Below are 20,089 nucleotides of genomic sequence, written 5' to 3'. Positions count from 1 at the left end.
ATGAGAAGAGAAATGTCTTCAAGGAAAAACAAAGAAAGTCCAGTTGTCTTTTGAAAATGCACCTTTGGGACAACCATGATCGGGATAACTGAGAATCTCCATAGACATTTAAATTGTTTTAGAAAATAATATGGTCCTTATCCTAACAGTTTCTTTACTAATTATCTTAGAATAAATACCACTGAATTCAATGTCTCTAAGTTCCAGGTTTTGAGAGAGAGTGTTCAGCTTGGAAACATATATCAGCTTGGAACTTAAAAACACTGATTTCACATAATTAGTTTTACTTAATTCCCATTGAAATCACTGGGACTTCACAAAATCAAATAATTATTTCCACTGATTTCAGTAAAAATTTAGTCTTGATACAATTCTGCTTCTCAATAATACTGTTTCTCAAAGAAATTTATAATTATAAATAATGTTAATAGACAACAAAAAAAAGAGAATGTTAAATATTTTCAAGGGTATCACATTTTGGAATAATGTGACTCCTGGCTACACAAACCAAAAGTAACAGCAGAGAATTAATTCTTCTATGTCATCAGAAATTTTTGTTCTAAGCAGTCATTTTGAATTCCATCTTCCAGGATGCCTAAATATTTGGAAATACTTAATGCTCTACATAGCTGGGTTTTCTCTCCCCTGGATCATATGCCTGCCATTCACAGCTGCAGACACAATCCTGGGAAAAAATGCATTTTATTTATGGAGTTGCTGACAGGTGCTATGTGAGCACCCGTACACATTCCAAATGAGCTTTTTTTCCCTTCAAATCTATCCTATCAACTGTGGGAGCTTTTTACTTTTGCCCGAGAAACTCACAGAATATAGTTATGGATAGAAGGCAAACATTTAACATAAGTAACAGAATAAGAGAGAGGCCTTCTAGTCCAATGCCCTACTTAAGCAGGAAGCCCTATACCATTTCAGACAAATTACTTAAAAACCTCCAGTGTTGGAGCACCAACAACTTCTGCAGACAAGTCATTCACTGATTAATTGTTTTAACTAACAGGAAATTTCTCCTTAGTTCTAGGTTGATTCTGTCCTTGATTAGTTTCCATCCATTGTTTCTTGTTCTGCCTACAGGTGCTTTGGAGAATAGGTTGACTCCGTCTTCTTTGTGGCAACCCCTGAGATATTGGAACACTGCCATCATGTCTCCCCTAGTCCTTCTTTGCGTTAAACTCCTGCAACTGTTCTTCATATGTTTTAAATTTAAATATAAACCATGCTGGTCTCATTTTAATGGAGGAGCACCTTTTTCCACTGTCATATGTCCAACTGAACACTACAGGAATAGAAATATGTTTACTGTACTGAAAACCAATTCATGAGAAATGCTTCCCTTTGGCAAACTATATCTTTATAGTGATAAAAATTGGTGATGTTAAACTAAGATGTTCATTTGGCTGAAAATACCAAGCTTAATCAATAAAGGAAAGTTGTGTATTTCTATTTGCATTTTATTTGAAACATTTATCTTCTTGTACTCATATAACACTCCATTCTTAAAAAAAAAATATTCACTTCATTGCTATCCTGAAAATAAAGGAAAAAAACCAACCATACATATGTTCCTATCATAGAAATATTCTTATATGAAGATCTATTTACTTAGCAAGTTCACATAAGGACAACTAATTATTCAGAAGCTGTTTGCTGACTTCTAATTTCTCCAAGTCTGGTAACTGGCAGCCTGTGAGGTTAATTCACTAGAAAGGGAAAAACACATTTCTGAGCTTATCTCCTCTTTTTGGTAATATCTGCCATGTTCCAATTTCTTCTAATGTTCACTCATGTTCCCATTTTATTTTGGCACAAAATACAAATAGGAAACATGCCCTTGCAAACAGTTCAAAAATCTAGCATATAGATAAAATCCCAAGTAGCTCAATAAAAACAATGTTAGAAATATTCTAACATAAAATACATTGGCAGAAAGTTAATAATAACTCTATAATAATAATTTTAATAATAACTTAATAACTCTAGTAAATAGGGAGAAATCAGCAAGGTTTTCATTAGAAGGTATTAGAATACTTAGGGAATTAGTCATTCCAAGGAGCATGTACAAATTAAAGATTCTGGGTTGCAGATACAATATTTGATTATCTGTGCACAAGGCTCACTTCACAAATGGATATGTGTAAACTGTACATTCAATTCAAAAATCACTGCCGCATAGGGTGACTCTTTCTAATTTTAATGCAGCAAGGCAGCTAGGCTTCTATTTAAAAAGAGAAGATCATCTTAGAGTCATTGTGAATATGCCAATACTGGAAGCTTAAGTTTTTAGACTAATCTTCTTTGGTGAGGGCTCCACAGATTTCATTAAATTTTTGAACAATCCTGTACTATACAAATTCATTTTCAATAGAGCATTAGAACACAATTTACAATGCATGTTAACTCAGAACAATGAGATTTTAAAAAATGGGCCCATATGAAATTTAACATGGATCAGCATTTCTACAAACTTGCCTAGGCTTGGAGGTTAAGCAGGATGGCATGTGATTACTACTTAGCTGGGGGATAGAGATGATCAAGAAAATGGGGCAGATGCATCCATGAATGTTGACTTGACTCAAAAAGAAGCTTGATTTTATATACCTTACAAAGCCTTAAGCACCTCAGAATAGGGTTTTAAGGAAATGTCTCTCCTTTTTTCAATCCTTAAGATCATTCTCTCATTAAGGATTTTTTTTCCAAAGAAACATTAGATGCTGCCAACTTCCATGTAGTGGTGACCCAGCCAATAAAACATAAAAAATCTTTTTTAGCCACTGTCCCATCCTACTTTTCCTCACTATATAAATAGCAAAGTTGTGAAGTTTTCTCACTTTGCTCACCACTTTTCTTTCTATGGAACCTTCCATTGATTTTATCAGTATTTAACATATAGATATTTTTGGCAATTCTTTTATTAAAACAATTTAAGAATGCCATTTGTGTCTTACTTGGTGTCTTTGTGTCGTAAATATTACTTTAATAATAAGTAGATGACACGTATTTAAAGTAAATACATCAAAGATCATTAAAGTACGAAGCCAGTGCTGGAACTCAAGGCCAACTATATAATCAACATAGTCTCAATTAGATGGCAAATCCCCAGAACAGGACTGTTTCTGAAGTATTATGTATTAACATAAATCTGTATTATTATAATTTCAATAATTTTAATTATGTGGAAATCATTTAATCTGTCAGTGTGTTCTATTTACAAACTTTTTTTAAATCAAAGTGGACTTGCATATCAATCTCTGGATTAAGTAACAGCAGAGGTTCTGTCAAAAGGATTAGTGTCTTTTTATTATTTTTGAGGGACATTGTTTATACTTCCCGTTCATTAAGAATTCACAGAAAAGTTTATGCACGTCTCTTATCGCTGCCCATTTAGGCCCCACAGATTTTACTGTTAGAATAGAATCCAAATTTCTAAAGGCTATTTTCCAAGTGTTTGTAACTGCTGTGATAGAGTGGAAACCAGCATATGTTCTGTATGATTTCATTTTGCTTCCAACTATTGTTTAGTTTATTCTGCGAGGCCTAGATCCTTTGATCTGGGCTGATAATTTAATATTGTCCCACTCAATTCAAAGTTATCAACAACTGCACAGTTATGACTTTACATGGGAGATATTAGTGATGATAGTCTATAAGCAAGCAGTACCAAGTCTTAAACAATGTGTTATAGATGTAAAAAGGCAATTGGGTTTCTTGGAAACACCCCCCCCCCATTTTTTATTAGCCAGTGTTCCTTTTGCAGAGCAGCAAAATATTTAAACCAAATACCCATCCCACATTTGAGCGTTAACCCTAGCACAGAATCATAGAATCATGTTGTAATACAATATACATCTCAAATGATTGTCTTCAGGAAAGTTTAGGAAAATCCCTTGCCCTTTTAAGATTCTGCCCTTGTGACAAAAGTGGCTGAAAATACATTTCATGTATTATTACACTGCTCCTTTTATAAAAATGCACAGCTATGTTTTGTGATATATTCCCCCTTATTAACTAAATGTCCAAGTCATTCAGCATTATTTTATGTATAATTGTTTTTATCTAACTAGTGTGATTCAGTGTCTTTGAATGTGGACAGATTGTATTTTACTGATTGTAAAACGTCTTATAACCAACCATATTTAGTTATTTAGTTACAATTGTTTATATTTAATCTTACTTTATTTTGTGGGTTTTAATTTCTATCTTCGTTTAAATAGAATTCTGGTCATTGACTGTAATAAAGGATTCACTAACTGAATAAAATCCCTAGCGAATTTTATATAGTACTAATACTACTGTTTTTCAAAATATTGACTTAATAATGGAAGTTGGTATATTTTACTTTATACTCCTGAAAAGCAGGTTGTGCCTGCTATTTATGCATATTCAGTCAGCAATATTCGTAGTCTCTGCATTTTCCAGGAACCAATTGTGGAAAAATAAATTTCTCAGTTATGTATAGAGAACCATGCATCTGTATAGCTTTATCTGACAAATTCTATTTTAACCTTCTCCAAGTTTAACCTTCCTCCAAATGTATTGCTTCAACTCCTAAAACTGTCAAAATTGCCCAAGCAAGCTGAGAATTCAAGGAATTTAATTTTGCTCATCCAGACTGCATGTTGGCAGTGGAAGACTGATCTGTGTTTTCTGGGTAAACATCTGAGCAGCAAAAAATAGGAATGATGATTCATGTGACCAGGGATAAAATATGCAGAACTCCAATTCTGCTTCTTTCTATCATATCTCCTTTTTCAAAAGAAATTATATTCTATATAATAACTAATTTCCCCAATATTTTTAGTATTTCAAATATATGCAAAGCTAATAAATGCAAGATGTCCTGCTTCTGCAGTGACAAGATAACTTACAGCCATGCAGATTAGCATAGCAAATGTATCAGGATTAGCTAAACCCACAGTGTGAAAAACTAAAAATCTCATACCTTCTCTCACAGAGGTCCTCTGAGTCTTCCCACCATAGACCTGCTTTAGGTATTGGCTTCCTATTTTATGGATCATGCCAACATTGTCCCTAATCCCAGTATGTAAGAGAAAGAAGCTATCATAATCTTTAAGGATTTTCTAATGCATAAAAATTAAAAATGGGAGTGGGGGATGGAAAAAGGAGAGAAACAACTTGCTATAACACAAACAAAAAATTGCCTTTGAAGTTTACAGACATGGGACTATATGTTTCAGCCATTCCTTGGAAGACAGGGCAATTTCACAAGAGATAAACAAAATCAAGCTTTGTTATAAGAAGAGGAGGATGAGGACAGGAAGAATAGATGGCAATAAAAACATATGAAATCTATTTTTCTTTAAAAGTAATTTGCAAAAGCACATTCAATCTTCCCAGCTGATTGTAGCCTGGTACCAATAAGTTTTTTCTTCCAGTGAGGCCAGACATGGTCCATGTTCATAGTACCAACTGCCCAAAACTCATGAATATTTTTTTCCTGCCAATCTGAAGGATGGAAAGCAATGCTGAGGTAGATACTCAATATCTCAATTTTACAGAGAAATAAAAACATTATTCTTGACTCAGTTTACATTTATAGACCAAGAAAAAAATAGCACAATTTACAAGCTAGTCTTTCACTTATCTCTATGGAGTATAATTTCCAAAATAAGAATTCCTCTGGTTCCTATATCTAGACATCCTTCTCGTTTTGGGGGTGATTCCACTTTATCAGATGATGATAGAGATGAATTATAACACTGGTGCAGCCTGTCTCCCAGCTTCTCTTTAGTTCAACTATGCCTTATTCTTAAAAAAGCAAAGCCATTCTATTCCTAGCTGAGGGAGAGGCTGAAGTATCTCTAGGGCATGATAGAAAGCATCACTCCCTCATAGATTATTAGGGAGTTACAGTAAATGTATGAATTGTGCTGGACCAGTTATGTAATCATCTGGCCAGAATATATACTTGAGATCTGTATGTTAGAATGTTTGGCATTTGAAGGGTTAGACACTGTTTTCTTAAGAGATGGCTCATGGGTAATGTAGTTTTAGCTGTTCAGTGACTCTTATGTTTAACAAGTCAGTGGGAGGGGCCACTAAGTTCATCACAGGATATCCTGGCTACATGCCAGCTTGTAAAAGAAGCCTTTTGTGAAGATAGACACAAGGTGATGTGTCCCATAAGAGCCATGGGATGAGTCTACCATCAATTTTTCACCCAAAAGAATGGAGAAAGTCATGATACATTCATCAAAAGAACTCCTCTTGACTGTAAGTTATTGTTTGAGATTCCTAACAAATAAATGATCTAATATTATCCCGTTCTTTGGCATTTATCTGTTTGAGAAGAACAGGATTAAAGCAGAAATCTTGTTTGGACCAACACAGTGAAAAATTGATGGTAGACTCAACCCATGGCTCTTATGGGACACATCACCTTGTGTCTGTCTTCACAAAAGGCTTCTTTTACAAGCTTGCACATAGCCAGGATATCCTGTGATGAACTTAGTGGCCGCTCCCACTGACTTGTTAAACATAGGATTCATTGAACAGCTAAAACTACATTACCCATAAGCCATCTCTTTAAATGCCAAACATTCTAACATACAGATCTCAAGTATATATTCTGGCCAGATGATTACATAACTGGTCCAGCACATGAATCAATTCACGGCAAGAAGAAAACATTCACAGCACAGGGTAAAATAAATAGCAAACTCAAGAACACAAATCCAAACAATATTTGAGACCTTCTGATTGAAAGTCACACACCAAGATTCCATGGTGTAATGTTAGAGCATTCAGAGTATCTGACACAAAAAGTGAAGTTTTTACTTCTGATAGATCAATTAGTGTACCACTTGAGTATGAAATCAGAACAAATATCATCGCCAATAAAGGAGAATATTTGTAGTTCAGGATTGAAATGAGGGGTCTTTAGTGCTCTCTGAGCTTGGTTGTTTTCTTGCAGATGTAATTACGTAACATCACCAATGCTCGTAAGGAGCGCAGTTTGGTGTCAGTTTATATTCTAGTGGCTTGTCTGTCAGCATTGATAGAGGAGGTCTTAGAGGTTCTTTGGTTGGTCTGTTCACTGTTGGTTTCTTTGTCAGTTTCTTTATTGTTTACAATCAAGTGCAATCAAATGAAACATCTGCAAGAAAACAAGCAAGTTCAGAAAGCACCAAAGACCCTCAAAAATGTCATCAGTTAGCAACAATCTGAATGGCAAATCAGAACAGGTAATGTCACAAGTGCAAGTTCCCATTTCACTGTGGAGATTATTTGATGACTATGATCCAATCACTTTCTCTCCATCCAATGTGTTTTACAGAGTATTTAGCTGAATATTCTCATGTCACCTTAGGTAGAATAAAGATGAGATAGTAATGTAATAAATCAATAATAAAGAAATTGTCTCAGTTTGTTATGTTGTGATGGGATAGTTTTAAAGAAAGCATTTGGAGCAACCATCTTTCAATTACCTCTCAACCTCTGGCCTTCTGTAAGATATACATTTTTGTAATGTTGTACTGGAAATATATTTGAAGTAAGGAGTAGGGAGTAGTCTTCTGAGTGGTGCAGAGTAGTAAGGAGGTAAAGGTTTGCTTTACAGAATGTCCCAGGTTCAAACCTTGTCATTTCCAATTAGGAGAAAAATAATGTTCCTAGAATCTGGAAGAAACCAGCCTGCCTCAATGTATGGAATCAGTTGCATAAAACATTTGAGTCAGAATGAGACAACTTCTTATACTGTATCCTGCTTAGGACCTATATTGGATTATTTAACGAAGCAAGTAATTCTTTGTATTACATACAGCATATGCTTGGGCAAGAATATTAACCCAAAATTATTGGTTCGTACCCCCTATATACACACTTGGTTTTGCTTATTTAAAGCACAACCCATTATTTAGTAAAAGCAAAAAGAGCGAAAAGATGTCTCTCTCCAAATATCTGCCTCCCCATTTACAAGCCCTTTCTGCAGAAAACTAAAATCTAACTAATCACCACACTTTCCCAGTGTAATGATACATAATAAATAAGTAATTGCATACTTTATAGCAAAAGGCTACATTATGTATCAATTAAATCATCACAATCTCTCATCTGGTATTATTTAATGTTCTAGGATCTGGTTCTCAGCATTTTGGGCATTTCAGAATTACTGCATAATAAGATTATATGCACTTATCTGCTATTAGTAAAGGAAAAAGAAAACAGAAGCTGTGATTAAAAGGTACATGTGATAATGCTTAGTTCAGATTAGATATAACAATTTTCTTTCTCCCATAAAGGAAATATGATCTTGTTTTCTTTTCTATTAGTAGCAGCAAGAGTTTCTGCAGCAATGGGGCCAGACTACTGAGCTCTGATTCATGAAAAAATAATTGTTTAGAGGAGAGTATTACTCATTTGTATAAGAGTGCTACTGTGCTTAATGGTGATGACCTTCCTACAATGGCAAAACAGAATCCATATGCAAGAAGACAATTTTCTAAGAAAAAAGGGAGAGCCATTATTGAAATAGGCAGTAGAGTAGGAAGCAATGTGGCACTTTAAATGATGCCCCATGATGAGAAGCAGATGCTGTTTTAATAACATTCCCCAAAATATGGAGAGAGATGTATACAAGATCACACAGTGCAGAAAGCAAAAGGTAAATGGTCTACATTAATATTCAATTATCAGAATAGCACTGAAGCCCTTTTATGAACATGTAACATACTGACATAATACTCTATTCCTGATTCAGTTGAACTAGAAACTAGAAAACCACATATTTTTCCTTCAGTATTTGGCATGTACAGTAGGTAATTTAGTGGTACTCTAAGGGGGGGGGAATCTACCTGTGTGTTATATGTAATATCAGACCAAGGACAGGGCATGGTTTCTCTCAACAGTCCCTCTTCATTAGATATCTTTACCTATTCTTCCTGAAATAATAAGACTATTTAGTATAGAGGTAGGAGGCACTAGTAGCCTAACACTAGTAATAGGACACACTAATAGTAGGACATACTAATGGCCAAAAAGGCTGGATGATAGCACTACAAGGGAAGTGGCAGGAGAAGCAGTTTCAATCCTCTTAATTTATCCTAGTTTTCTCTGCCAAATCCTCCTAGCATCTAGAGATATTGGAAAATGTTGAACACTCGAATCATTCAGTTTGAATGTACTGTACAACATATGTACAGTATTTGTTTCCCTGTCTTGATCTTTCAACTGGCACCTGCACAAGAGTATGAGATAGAAAATTACTAACTTTAGCTACTACACTGCTAAAACATTTAGCAAGGAAGCTGGAAAACAATTATCCTAAACAGTGGATATTCTACCTACCTATATTTAATGAGGATTTTGTTTTGTTTTGTTTTTTCACCTAAAGCAAGATGAATGATTTGTAACTGCATGTGATCCTTAAAGAGTTCTGGGTAGCTCCTATAGCCTTTCACAATAATCATTTTAAGAAGCAGCTTTTAAAAGACTGGACAGTCATTTGTCTGAAATGGTATAGGATCTGCTAGAGCAGGGGGTTGGACTAGAAGATCTCCAAGGTCCCTTCCAACTCTGATGATGTTCTATTTTTTATTACGCTGAAATTTGGTGGCAGGAGATTTCAGCTATTTCAGAAAACAATAAATAAACAGTGGCAAATAAAAGTGGGTATTTTGAACAAAGTGGGGTAGGTTCCCCCCAGAGTACATCATTGCATTATTGCAAACTGCCCAAAGTTACCTTGTGGTAAGATGGGCAATCAATAAATTTAATAAATAAATAAATATTGTGGTGGTTTTTTTAAAAAAAAAGCAATTTGAAAACAACCTTCAGCAATTGAAGTGCTACCAAACTTTGATATCTGAACTTTATATGGAGACTTTATAATGTAAAACGTCTAACTGATACCTTATCCAATTTGTCTCTCCTTGCAGTTTGAAAAACTAACTTTTGCCTATACAAATTAATAGGTCTCAGTTCCTATTTATAGTTCTATCATTGAGCTACATCTTTTCCTATATTGCTGAGTTCATAAATTAGAAGAAGGCATATTTCTCAAAAGGAAATTCTGGAACAGATTCTTAGAAAATACATATAATAAACTATCAACAAGCATTCAGTATTCCTTAGAATGTCTCAAATGGGAAAAAACATCGGTGTATTAGTCTTATAACTCAAGCAATTGCTAAACAGAAGTACAATATAATCATAAAAGCATCAGGCATTATATCAAAAAATTAGGATATTATTCATCCTTTATCATTCCATTAAGTATTTCTTTTGGCAGGATTTAGAGAAGGCTGCATGGTTTTTGTTTAGCATTTCATTTGTATTTGAAGACACTAAGGCAATTTTTTCAAATGGAAGCACAGTTGCAGAAAAAAATCCTGACTCAAATTACAGCTTCATCTAAATATCTACAAGAAAAGTACTTCCATTTTCAGTCTGGGAGTAAAATGTACATCAGATGTAATCTTTTCTACATCCAGACCTACAGCCACCACCTTGTTATCTTCATTAGCTTTTACACAACTCAGAAACTATTTTTTCCAGGTGTAAATTATTTACTTCAGTGCAACTTTGCTAGGAAAAGTTGTCTCAGGCAATAAAGAGATTCTAAAAGTAAAAAAACCCAAAAACCTCCTAATCTATCCATTTGTTCAGAGAGAGCTACAAGCTGTAATAAGCAAAATCAATTTATCTTATTTAGTCCATTAACAGGAAAAGGTCTAAATAACGTCACAAATAGCAGTTGTTAGAAAAAAATAACCTTTGCCCCAATTCTTGTTCCATGAGTGCCACAAAACTCTTACAATACCTACCTTTTTAGCAGCACAGTAGTTTCCATGGTAACCAAAAGAGATCTTTTATTTTAAAGGAAGACTACTTCAGAATTCTTTAATGGCTTAATACAGTGGTTCTCAGCTGTACACAAAACACAAGTGGGGCTCTGTAGCCTTTTATGTGGGGCACAGAGTAAATCACTTGAACTTTAAAAAAACTTCCTATAAATAATTCATATACTGAGGGAATATATCATCATAAACATCATCACTGGAAGTTTTTAAGAAGAGACTGGACAGCCATTTGTCTGAAATGGTATAGGGTTTCCTGCCTGAGCAGGGGGTTGGACTAGATGACCTCCAAGGTCCTTCCAACTTTATTCCTGCTCTTGTTGTTGTTGTTGTTGTTGTTGTTGTTGTTGTTGCCGTCGTCATCATTCTCTGGGAAAAAGTGGTCCATGGGTTGCCATCTGCCAGATTCTTTGATAATACGTTTGATGTGGCTTAAGATGGCAAGATTGAGAACTGTGGAAAATAGTTTTGTGAACCTGGTAAACTCGGGACAGAAGATGTAATATATATAGGAAATACAAAATTAATTTCTCCTTCAAACATTCTGGTGAAAGACAAATTCCCTGAGGATGGGCTCCAGCACAAGTCCGAAAGTTCGGAAATCTCAATCTCTGGTCCCAATGACCAACCCAGACTGGATTCTGCAATATCTTTCTGGGACACATATATTTGCCTTCATTTGTGAAAAAATGATTTCCTTCATCCAGACAGACCAATTGCCTATAACTGAAGGAAAGGGGTGATTTTTCCAAGCACATTTATAGCATTTATTATTCTTTAATGAACAAAAAAAAGTCAAGTTAGCTAAGAAGGAAAATATACATCGAGGAATGAAAAAGTAGTTACAGAGAACACATCAGCTGCTATGGATTGCCTTTCATAAAGGGCCTTTAGTTATTTATTTTATATACTACCAGTATACTGAAACCAGTTACCAAGCAAAAGGAATTAAATATATTCCAGATTTCTCCCCATTCCTTCAACCTTCAATTCTTTTTCCTGAGGTAATGCAATGTCCTCATAAATGATTTTCCATCTTACTCTATAGTGTTTGATGTAACAAAATTCTGTGCATTCAAATTATTTTAATTTCCTGAAATGCAAGAATTACAAAAAGAGGAAAAGCCAAATGAATCTCAAAGCACACAAGTTTCTACCCTAGATAAATGTTCATGATAACTGATAACAAGACATTGAGTTAATAGTTGGCATTAAGCACTAAAGGCTATTTTTATTTATTTATAAAACCTGCCATATACATTTTATTACACATAGAACAATCCCAAGTATTAATGTATTGTGTAAAACCCAACATTATTATAAATCATAGTTTACAGCTTAATGTACTAATATGTGATTTTATTGGCTGGAGGGTCACATTCTAAAATTGGACAGAGCAAGCCCTATTTTAGCTTCCTACAAAACAACCAAGAGACATTTGCACACTTGGACCCATGTCATATCTGAACCCAGCCACTGTGGTTTATTCAAACCAAAGCTAAAGCAAATAATGACTTAGCATAGCATGTGAATTCATCCACTGAACTATCTAATCCTATTGGTTCGATTCCACAATATATCAAAACATAGCCTCATTGAATGACCAGCATTTACTTGATAGTGAATGACAAAACCATTCTGCCTGAATTTGGCTATTACCATCAGTGCCTCATTTATCAATGAAAATTACATCTGATAATGAGGACAGCAGCATTATTGCAAAAACAGCTAACTTGCAATTTGACAACATGACTAAGTGGGCCCTAATGCTGCGGACATAACATCTCTTTAAACACAGAGAGAGAAATGCATACACACAGGGTTGCATTTGGCAGTTCATTTTGCCAAAAGCAACGTTTCTTAAGCGATTACTCTCTTAATGAAACAAAGGGAGAAGAAGGTAACTGTTGCAAGGATTGCCCCAGATATTAAAACAAATCTTTCTGTGTATATGGTGGAAGCTTTCATGAGAAAGAGTGACTAAACTTCAACTTCCATGCATTCCAGCAACAAAAATGCTTTGCTGCATCAAAATCCTGCAAGTACACAGAAAGAGCATCTCCCCCCTCCCCATATTTAGGTGTCAAAGGCTGATTCTATCTCAGAAAATTCAGTTCAAACATTTTTGCTCAGGACTTCCCACTTAATAGGCTACATCAGTTTAAACAGCACATGAATTGCTCCATTTTATTTTGTTACTTTTACTGCAATGAAAGTTCATACATAAAACCTCAGTATGTTTGCTGATAGACACATAATAACACAGAAAACACAAACAATACAGAAATATATCAAGTAAATCATAACAATCAATTAAAAATGTTTTTTACCAAATAGCTTAAGATTCTTCATGTTGCATCACTGCCCCTTGAATTATCTTGTCTAGCGTTAAAAGTATTTAATATCACCCCAAAATATTTTGTCAGATAGAGGTCTGCTTATTATGCAAGTAATGCTAATTGTTGAACAAGCAATTATTTTCACCTCTTATATAAGCAGTCAAGTAAGAAAAAAAATCAAACTATATTTCAGGGAATTGTTAATGTTAATTAGAACTAAGAATTATAATAAGCACTGGATATAAATTCAGGAGAAACAAAAAATATTTTTAAAAACCAAGTACCATCAGGAACTAATATAATGATGCCTGGCTTAAGTGGTTTTAAAAGGCAAATGAAGAATATATACCATTGCAAAACATAAATGGAAATTCTTTGTGCAGAAGTCTGTGTGTGTGTGTGTGTGTGTGTGCGTGCGTGCGCTTGTGCTCACACGCACATGCATGTATGTGTGTGACGGAGAGAAAGAGAATGCATGTTTATGGGAATGTATTATATACCCATACCCAATAACTCTAAGCTTTGGAGGAACACACATTTACATCCCTCACATTCCTAGAAACATCTTCCAATTGGATTCATCTAATACACTGAGGCAAAATGTGGTTTGTTTGCTTTCAGTTTAGCATGCTGTGAGAAGTGAGACACAATAGTTTGTAAAACATTTTACCGCTTAGGGCTCTGAATGAACCCAGCCAATTTTTACTTATTCAATATACTGTATTAAATAGTTTCTGGAACAAATCAGTATGGAAAAAAAGATACTGGGTAGATGGGTCTGGTCTGGAGCATATGGTCTTCTGCAAGTTTTCTCAATGGCAGATAACCAGTTATAGTGATAGCACTTAGACTTATATTCCGCTTCATAGTGCTTTACAGCCCTCTCTAAGCAGTTTACAGAATCAGCATATTGCCCCCAACAATCTGGGTCCTCATTTTACCGACCTCAGAAGGATGAAAGGCTGAGTCAACCTTGAGCCAGTCAGAATTAAAGGAAATTTGCTTAACAGTACTTTACTAATCTTTCTCATGAAATATGTGGTTCAAAAAATTTATCCTTGTATGAGATGAAACTGATGCCACAAAATGATCAGTGCTACAAATAAATCTTTTAGAAGCCAAATTTGTTTGGAAAAAGTTGTTAGTAGAAAGAATATTTGAAAGTCTTTGTAAAATTGCCTATAAATGTGTAAAATTGCACATACTTCACTGGTTCATACTCCATGGAAAGTCATAGTTGTTTTAACCATTACTCATGTCAAAACCACACCAGAGGAATCCAAGCTACTAATGTCACCATACATTATTTAGATGATGGCAAATGTGATATCGCTTTCTATATTCTGATCTCTTTTCCCATGAAGGCTCCACAGTGCAAAATTTTATTATTTATTATTTTAACAAATAACTCAAGGCAGCGAGCATATCCAGCCTACCTTCTTCCTTCTATTTCCGCACAACAACAACCCTATGGGATGACTTGTGGAGAGACAGATGCAGAGAAGGGGTGGAGGGAGGGAGGGAGAGGGAGAGGGAGAGGGAGAGAGAGAGAGAGAGAGAGAGAGAGAGAGAGAGAGAGAGAGAGAGAGAGAGAGAGAGAGAGATCACCCAGCTGGCTTTCATGGCTAAGATGGGACTAGAACTCATAGGCTCCTGGTTTCTAGCAAATGGCCTTAACCAATAGCCAACTGGCAAAACAATGGTATGCAAATTGCAGTGTTTGCGTGCACGTGCTGAACTAAATCCAAATCAAATACCTTTATATAAAACCCTACCAATTGTTTGTATATATGGGTTGTAATTTTTTTGGGTCAAAAAATAATCTAAGTGCAGGGAGGACAGTTTTTGTGTCTGTTTGTGTTAACTGTTGACTACTCTGGGTCCCAATTTTTTTTTTCTCCCAAGTAGACACTGCACAACATTTATGGAAACTAACTGTATACATAAGGTCCTGAAAACACAGATGAATGGCAAAGTCCTGCGCCAAGCTATAGTGACATTATTACAGCTATGAAGGCAGCGCCATCTGATGGACAACAGTTGAAGTGCACATGAAAAAAGAAGTTTTCGTGTATTTTTAATATTAAAATCCAACAGAAGTACAGAGCTTTTTTTCTTTAATTATATGAGCATTAGCCGTGCAAGTTTGTTGCAAGGCATTAAATCTTCAGCAGTTAAGTATAATCTTCAAAATAAAAGAAGCAAGATTTTCTGTAGCCTCATTTACCAACCTAGACACAAAGTCATATTTATTTCTATATTCTTTATCTCTTCTGCAACAAAGTATCAAAAGGGTGGCAGTTAACATTCTGAATTACATGGTGATTAACAGAGACAATGAAAATTCCTAACCCACTGCTAATTGTTGCTGCCTGATCTTCTTTTAGTTTATAATTTAAAAATTGCAACTGTGTATCTTCTCCTGTGTGTTCATATACTGTATGGAAATTTATTTTGAGCATCAAATCACAATGCTATTTTTTAAAAATAAAACCTGAATGGCATCTTTTTCCAACCTAAAAGTCTTGCTTTTTCTTTATGTAATTTATTGAAGCTTGATCATTGTCACTTGCACTTTCTGCAGAACATCTGGAAGGACTCATGGTGGCAATGAATAAATGTTAGAGAAGTTTTGTTGATTCTACTGCAACAATAAGAAGTAAAGATCTGCCATGTTCACCATCATACAAAACCTCTGTCAAGAATTTAAACTGAGAATCAGAGATTGTAACATCCACCATGGTCAATGTTTTCATGCATGTTTAGGTCTCATACAACCATCCTAAATGTGTACTTTGAATTCTCACATATTACACTAAGCTGCATTTTTTTAGTTCAGAATTCCTGTGTTCTGTAAACTCTGCAAATGATGATTGGTAAATCACTTTTGATTTACTCAACAAACCATGGTTAAATAAGTTACTGCTTAGCATGCTGAACAAACTTCACATTAATGAGGAACTTTTAAACTTGCAAGTTGATATGGAACTCAATTTGCTTTAAATTTACACATTAATAAAATGCTCTAGTCCTGAATAACTATTTGCTAACAATGAAGAAGATATTTAACCTGCAGTCTTACACATATTTACCTGGGATAGATTTATTTATTTAGTAGACCCATATGGCCTTATAAATGACCTCCCCTTTATAGGAAATTACCAGTTGATCTTTCCCCCTCCCCCCTTTTTAAAATAAAATCTAAGGTTCCATTCCCTGTCAACCTAAATGGCATTACCTAGATGCCACTGCATTAAAGGGAATATTATCCATACCATTCCGTGTTTTATACAGCTTAATAAGATCACATCTATGCTTATTTTTGGTGTGGTTTTGTTGAAAAAGGTTCCATTAAAACAAAAAGTGTTGGTTCAGTTCATTTGAACTCTGAACTCTCCTATTTAGGATGCTAATATGGGTATATTTAGAAAAGCCGGATATGTTGAAAGAACAAACTATTCTTTAACTGTTCAAACTTGAAAGTTCCAACAGGAACCAGCTTTGGAAATGTGCAGTAGGCAAACAGCTATACCTGCATAAAGGAATTTTAGCCACACAGATACGTAAACATAAATATAGATTTCCTGAGTTACAAGTGTAGCAATCCCACCAAATAAAAATGACATAATTAAAATACACACATTGACATATTCCTTGGTAAGATAAAGTACTGTAAGAGCCAGATATAGTTGGCCTGCTTGGGGTGTATAATTCTTTAGAGCAGAAATTATCAGAAGATCCAACTGAACAAAGGAAAGCTGATTCAAAAAGGTTTTCAGACTTTTTTTTCCTTATCTCCACACCCTCAGAAACACAAACTCCTTCCAGATTAAAGTGGTAGCTTTTGGCAACTGAAAATGGAAACTGGAAGTTGTCAACCATCCAGTGCAAGTTTTTCCAGTCTCTAGATCCCAAGGGGTTAGATGATTAATGGAGAGGCTTGTACTGTAGAGGCAAATCACCCAATAAAGTGTAACTCTGTTGGCCAAATTTTGAGTTAAAGGCTCCTGATGTACATTTTTTAAATGCTTGATGCTTCTCCTTTTCCTTTGATGGAGACCAACTGTTTGCTATAAAAAGGACTGGAGTGTCTTGACTCTAAAGAGAAGATGCCTTCAGTATCATATAAGAGTCAACATTTAAGCTTCCAATGGCTAAAAATAATGGCACATCTATAAGGTTCCTAAGAAAGGAAGACCAAGCCACATGGAAAGAGAGCACCCTTATTTGGATGTTTCAATTCTAACCTGGAACAAAAGACTTCAGCTATTTTTGTTTCCAGCTGGGCTCCGTGCAAATTCATCCCAACCCAGGTAAACAGAACACAGCAGAGAGAAAGAGAGAGAAAGAGAGAGAGAGAAGGCAGAAGGTACAGGAAACAACGCAAGGCAATCCCGATCGCCTTAGAAGCGCTGGTATACTTCAAAGCAAAGCTCTGCTCTCTCACACACGCTCAAAAAGCTCTAGCCACGCTCCCCGCCAAAGCCAGGAGCCGCTTACCTGCAAAGACTTGTCCCCGAGTTCTTTGCAACAGCTGCAAGAGAATGGCAAACGTAGCAATCCTAGTCATTCTTTGAGGGAGTTCATATGCCCTTCCCGCGGCAATAGCAGCAGAAGAGCAGGTTCTCCGGGCGTCCTGCAAACATCCCTTGCATTGATAAACCCGGAGAGTTGGGACTGGAGCAAATCTCCCGAACGCGGCTGAAACCTCAGCTATCCCTGCTCTGAGGAAGAAGACAAGCTGATTGAAAAAGCGAAAGGGGGGAGATTTCCCCCGAGTCCTAACGCTCGTCTTTTCTCCCTCTCCCACTCACTCATACGGAGGAAAGGAGAGAGAGAAGGCGAGCGGAAGGCAATAAACAAGAGAAAGGACCACGCATCAATCGCCACTTGCTGCCTCCTTCACTATCGAAAAAAAAGCCCCATTCTGCATTCCTTTTTGTTTTGGCATTAGGCGACTGGAGGGCGGGGAAATGCGAGTCATTAACAAGACGTTTCTATACCGGACACCCAGCCCGCGTAGAAAGGGAATTGGACGGTTCTCAAAGCAAAATCAATTGAAAGACTGTTTTGTTTTCTACCCGCGCGCGCGCGCGCTCGGCAGTGCCGCTGTGGGTATTCCACCGCCTAAGGATGGATATATATTCGCTGCTCTCCGCTCCAGCAAGGAGCCCAGGAAGAGACAGCACAAAAACTGCACACCGTTTCTCGTGTGATAAGGCGCTGCTGATTACGTATGATCTGGGGGCAGGGCAGGAGGGAAATAAAAAAGAGAGAGAGAAAAAAAAAACAATTTTCACTTTTCTTCAACCGGATTAGGATTGCTGTTAAACTGCGCAACGGAAAGCAATAAGCCCCCCCCCCCCTGCTATGAGCATGAAAGTCTCGTAAATGCAAGGTTTCCAGGGGGGCCCATTATTAGATCAAATATTCTAAACGCGCTAACAGACATTTTCAGTTGAAAATAGTAATTTTCGTCATTATTCAGTTAACTTCGGATCGAGCTGGCTGCTTAAATACCTATGCTCAGCAGGCGCACTCAGAGATCGAGCCATAACACGCTCCCAGGTCTGAAAGGGAGTACGGAAGAGTGCGCGAGCGACGGCAAGCTTATAAAAAGCGACTGGATGGCCCGAAGCGATTCAACAGCTGGACAGTCCCACTTTATTGATGACAGTTACAAGCGATTGAAAGAAGGAATTGTAAGTTGATTGCTGGCGCGCGCACATCCGCCGCCACCCACTTCTCCAGCGCTCGCTGTAGCTCGATTGCTGGGACTTGTCCTCAAGTCTTGGGTTTATGAATTCCAGTGAATGCCATTAAACCACCGATCCGGCTGCGGTGGGAGCTGTAGTTCTAATGGCCTCTTGTAACTTTGGGGACGCTTTTCTGAGGCTCTCCACGAAAACCTTTGCCTACTTACGAATGTAAAGTGTGTGCAGTTCACGAAGCGCTATTTTAACGCTTGAGGTGCTTAGACTGCGCTATCCTGCTACTCTTTAGTATTCCCACACTCTACTCCCGTGGCAGCCAACCACTTGTCACGCGCATCTCGGTAGAGAGGAGCAACGTTATTCCCCACATAGCCAGTAGGGACCACTGTTGCATTAAGAGTAATTCATTACCATATCCTCCTTGTATATTAAGGTTCTGTGAAACAAAGCTTTTTCACAATTTAATTTTTGAGATGCAGCGAGAGAAGACAGACATAGAGAGAAAATGTGTATAACAAAAGAGAAACACATCAGCCATGCGAATTATAATAAATGTTAGAAAGTAATTATTAAAAAGCTAAACCAATGTTACTTTAGAAGGAAAGTTAGTGTTTTGCCATTACACAGAAGTAGGAGAGTCACACACATAGAAAAGAATGTTACACTCTTAGCAACAGAGATAAGGTGTGTCAAGTAGAACAGAGAGAAATCAGACTCTTCCTTTTTAGGAAAGTAAAACTTGAAAAGTCTAAAACTAGACATGCGCAGATTTCGTTGTTTATCAATAAAAAAAAGACTATATGTAGCTCAGGGTTGAACTGTGGAGTCCTTGGTGTTCTCTGGTTGTTTGCTTGCAGATGTTTCATTACCTGACTTGCTAACATTAGTGCTAGTGAGTATGTGGGGTTTGCTTCTTGTTTATATACATTAGCAGCTTGTCCCATTAGTGTTGGGGGATGTTTCCTCCTTGATAGACTCCCTCCAACATTGACAAGGCAAGCTATTGAACATAAACAGAGAGCAAACCCTCCTTTCTTCTAGTACTGAAGCTATTACCTAATCAGGTAATGAAATATCTGCAAACAAACAACCATGTTCAGAGAGGACTAAGGACTAATTGTTTATACTTGATTATAAAACACTGTTGCACTGGTTACATGTCATCCACATTTCATGCTAAATCCTTTTGAGTGCTAGGTAAAAG

The 20,089-nt window shown here is 36.4% G+C and overlaps 1 protein-coding gene across 4 annotated transcripts in view; it reads right to left on the bottom strand.

The window, feature by feature from the left end:
* PTPRT (protein tyrosine phosphatase receptor type T) overlaps positions 1-18,198 on the bottom strand; it is a 704,411-nt gene extending 686,213 nt beyond the window's left edge. For all 4 annotated transcript variants that reach the window (XM_039323711.1, XM_039323714.1, XM_039323712.1 and 1 more), the window contains exon 1: positions 17,672-18,198. In XM_039323711.1, coding sequence (XP_039179645.1) covers positions 17,672-17,741 — 70 coding nt within the window. In that variant the 5' untranslated portion in view covers positions 17,742-18,198. The remainder of the gene's footprint in view (positions 1-17,671) is intronic.
* Between the last annotated feature and the right edge of the window lie 1,891 nt (positions 18,199-20,089).

This window comes from Crotalus tigris, unplaced genomic scaffold, assembly GCF_016545835.1.
Source record: "Crotalus tigris isolate CLP2741 ecotype Arizona unplaced genomic scaffold, ASM1654583v1 scf7180000024281.4978605, whole genome shotgun sequence".
NCBI classification, from domain to species: Eukaryota; Metazoa; Chordata; class Lepidosauria; order Squamata; family Viperidae; genus Crotalus; species Crotalus tigris.
This window is presented reverse-complemented; position numbering and strand designations above follow the sequence as displayed.